The 4325-nt window shown below is 37.6% G+C and overlaps 1 protein-coding gene across 1 annotated transcript; it reads left to right on the top strand.

The window, feature by feature from the left end:
• Window positions 1-292: 292 nt before the first annotated feature.
• LOC149149169 (uncharacterized) lies at window positions 293-1041 on the top strand. The gene has a single exon (XM_089445033.1). The coding sequence runs from the start codon at window positions 371-373 to the stop codon at window positions 770-772; it is 402 nt and encodes a 133-aa protein (XP_089301159.1). The 5' UTR covers window positions 293-370; the 3' UTR covers window positions 773-1041.
• Window positions 1042-4325: the final 3284 nt, after the last annotated feature.

Here is a 4325-nt window from a genome sequence, read left to right as displayed (position 1 = left end):
ATGTACAATTCATGATCCCGATATCGATTTATAATCTACGCCATAGCTCCAGCTCAGCACGGAATAAAAGATGGCGTAGGTGTGGATGGGATAGGTGACAGTACTTTAATAGCATATTTTTATAATAAACGGTCATGAATTAATATCCTTTTTCGTTTGGAGTCTGCAAATCTATCATCTGAGTACGATTTTGGGAATATCATGACGATTTTGATGAGCCATTCAAGCGAGGCGGTTCATCATTTATCTCCGCAATCTCTATATAATGCACTGCCTCTGGATTCAAGCGGCAGGATCGTCTGAAGTTTCGTGAATATCAGTTGGTGGCTTAGTGGTTGATTCAAGTTGTAGTGTGTTTTTGGACATATCAATGGGAAATTCCACTTCTCACGAAGATTCCCAGGGAAGTTCGAGTTCCAGTGGAAATTCTAGTTCTGTCAATCCGAAAGACCTGCGTTTTACACAGAAGGATATAAATGGGTGCTTCAGCAAGGGCCACAGCGGCGTAAGTGTATCAGATGTGGCTGCGGATATTAAGGCTGGAAAGCTTGATCCGTCGTCTTTAGGTCCACTTGATGTGCACAGAGGCAGTGATGGTGAAATTTGGTGCGAGAACAATCGGACACTCTGGGCATTTCGACAGGCTGAGGTGCCGTCGGTTGACGTGAAGTACAAGAACAACGATTTCAGGTCTCGTTGTCTGGATGACAAAACGAAGGATAAGCTGAGGAACCCAAACTATCTTCCCAAAATCCGAGGTTCCGGTGTTTGAGGGCATATGTCATAGGTTTAATGTTACTATTGTTGGTTGCTGTAAATGAATGTCTGGGTAACGTAAAAGTTTCGAAAGTGTTTGGGTTTATGGCGTTTTGTGCAACTTGTCGTGGGATAGGCTAGGTGAGTTGCAGTTTTTAGGTTGAATATTTTGGGTTTTGTAAATTCCAAGGTAGTAAAATGCTCTCATTAGACAGAAGCATAACAAATTTGTGGAAAATGAATGTGGCATGTTGTGGCCTGAAATGTTGTAGCGATATGCAGAAATTATGTGAAGTATGTGAAGAAGTATGCTTGTGCACTAATATATGTGTTTGTCATATAACGTGACGTTCGGTATTTGTGCTATAATCTGAGGTTTCGTACTAAATGCTTGAGATAAAGTATTGTAGATGTTTGTGATTCGAGGGAATCATTGATTTGTGAGAAAATGTGCTCAAGGGATTTGATCTTATGGCCGTAAACATAGAAACGGATTTTTATAGATTTTTAGGAAATTAGTGCGACTGGTCTTGTTTGAAGTGTGTATGTTGGGGAGTAATATAAATGGTCGTGATATATTGTGAGGTTTCATACTAAATGCTTGATATATGTATTGGGAAGTATTATATATGTTCGAATCACATTAATGTAACTGATTTTGTTTGAAGTTTCTATGTAACTGATCTTGTTTGAAGTGTACGTTGGGCAGTAATATAAATGGTCGTAATATATTGTGAGGTTTCATAATAAGTGTTTTGAGATATATATTGTGTTTAAAGTTTTATGTTGAGAAGTAAGATAAATGGTAGTAATATATTGGGAGGTTTCATAATAAATGTTTGAGATATATATATTGGTTTTAATGTTTTATGTTGGGGAGTAATATAAATAAAATTAATGTAACTGATTTTGTGTGAGGTTTCATAATAAATGTTTGAGATATATATTGGTTTTAAAGTTTTTATGTTGGAGAGTAATATAAATAAAATTAATGTAACTGATTTTTGCTTGAAGTGTCTATGTTGGGGAGTAATATAAATGGTCGTGATATATTGTGAGGTTTTATAGTAAGTGTTTGATATATATATGGTGTAATATTATATAGTATTGTTATTCCAGAGAAGTTGATGGGGAAGTAATATAGATGTTTGTGATATAAGGTAAAGTTTGATTATAAAAGTTAAAGGTAAATATTTTGAAATATTATATATTTTCTAATCACGTTAATATATGTTTGTGATTTAAGGGAATTTTATAGAAAACTGTGAAGTTAAGGGAATTTAATCTTCTGGTAGTAAGATTATGTAGGAAATTAATGTGAATGAATTTGACAGAGGTGTCTCGTGAATTACTAGAATCTATGTATATAGAAGTGGTTTTGGTAGAGTTGAGAATCATGTAAACGTTTTGGTTGAGTTAATGTGAGTGGTTATGGATTTGCATTAGTTTTATACATGCTTTTGATGGTTTTGTTTATTTATATTTTTAGAAGTCGGATTTATGTTCTCGGCACGTATTTATAATGCCATCTTCTTAGGGCTATTGCGAGAGTTTGAATGTTATTTGATAGATTTTTTAGAATATCATAAACTACTGGTCACTTGCCAGTTCACGTTAACAATGTAGAAACAATGTAGAAGCTCTCCCTCACTGACTATTTGTCGCATGTGTCGGCAGGTTGTCTAGTTCCTTTCAGAACTGTGCAATGCCTTCCAGAATTGTGTAATATTTCCTTGCATGTCGGAGAGTTTTTCCCAAAAAAGAAAAAAACAAAAAGCAAAAAAAGCATCCCTAGATTTCAGGGATCTATTTTTAACATCAGGGGTTATATGAAAAACCATTTTTAGAAGTTTCTCGCCAAGTTTCACTTTCTCTGAGATTTGTGGGTACATGTCATAAACCCTAATGTTGCCAAATCTATTTAATCGACATCTTAGATCTTATTTTTCACATTCGATCTTGGAGCTCTGAAATTCCCAAGGGATCTAAGAACTTTCGACATAGTTTGCACAATTTTTTTGGGTAAGTTTTGTTTTTCATTCATTTTGTCATTTTTTCGATCACTTTTTTATTTTTTGGTGTTGTATAAGAGTTGTTTCCTTGGTTTTATTGAACGACTTCTGGCGTTTAAATGCATTCTAGCATGCAAACGTATTCTTTCAATTTTTATATTACTTTAGTGTCCCACACATAATAATGTTTCTGCATACACAATCGTCGCTCCAACGACTCGCTTCTTGAGCTTCTTGGTTTGGTTGATTGATTGATTTCTGCACTCGTTCGAATACAATGCAATGCTTATTTCACTCAAATCTACAATAGAATTTCACATGGATTCAGTGCTTAGTGATTTTCAGTTGCCCGTTGGCAGGTTTGAGCTGCTTTGGCCCGAACCTTTCTTTCCCCAGTTTGCCCTGCGTATTTCTAAGATGGAAGGTTTTGCCTTGCTCCCAAGAATTGTCCAGAGGATACCTCCCATTGGATCTCCAAGCTATCCTCTGTGCAAAGCTTTCTTCCCTTTGGCTTCCAAGGCTATCCTCTGCACAGTTTTGGGAGACAGTAACCCAGGTTGGCCCCCGAGATTGTGCAAAGCATTTTTCTCGAGCATCAGTGATGTTGACTGAAACTTTGTGTAGTTCCAGTCCTTAGCAGGCCAAGTTATACTGTGCTCTGTGCAGTTTCAGTAGACTGTCAAATCACTGGCAAGCTGCACTGTGCTTTGCGTAGTTTCAGCTGTCAGTCTCCTAGCATCTCCGAGACAAAACTGCGCAATTTTCCCAAACAGTCAATCAGTGGTGTTGCATGTCAGTGCTTAAGTTGCTTTTGGTTTTCAATTCATATTTTATTGCCATGAGTGTTGCTCTGTCTTGAGGTATCACAGGGGTTCATCAGTCTCTCAACAGCGCAAGGACAATGGCTTCCAAGAACACAGGATCAAAATACAGTGGAGAGCAGTGTTAGGGATGTGGTTGAACAAGGGCCAATAAGCTTGTCTGTGTACAACATGGCAAGACATCAACACCATCTTCTTAGGCAGCGTTGAAGAGAATATGAAGGATAGATAGGTCTATGTGAACATTCATAAATCAGGACTATAAAAGGTTGCATGCAAGTTTTTCGTGTTCCCTTGAGGAGATTTGGTCCACTGGATTGCCTCACATATTGATCCTGAGACAATGACAATGAGTAGTGTTAGTGGAACAAGGCTTGCTTCTTTTAGGACAGAGGATTATCAGGGGATATATCATTTCCCATTCCTAGTGAGTAGGATGGATGCACCGTTTTACACTCTTAATGGCAACACCAACACATGATATCTTGAAGCATTGGGTAAAGGAGCCGGCAAAGTTCAGAAAGAACCGACCAGATATACAAGACGAAGACACTTAGGAAGACATATCAGTTCTTGGTCATCTTCATATGCTGCTTGTATGACCAAGGGAGTACAGGGACTTTCTCGAGAGTTGGATTGTTATGTTGGATTAGCAGGCAAATGAAGGGAAACCATTTAACTGGTCCTACACGTTGGCTCTCCGGTTAAAAGTGCAGTTGTCCAATGCTCGGAGTAC

This window comes from Pinus tabuliformis, chromosome 9, assembly GCF_031772625.1.
Source record: "Pinus tabuliformis cultivar Carrire ecotype Pingquan chromosome 9, CPIR1, whole genome shotgun sequence".
Lineage (NCBI taxonomy): Eukaryota > Viridiplantae > Streptophyta > Pinopsida > Pinales > Pinaceae > Pinus > Pinus tabuliformis.
The sequence above is the reverse complement of the archived record's forward strand: the minus strand, read 5'-3'. Positions and strand labels throughout refer to the sequence as shown.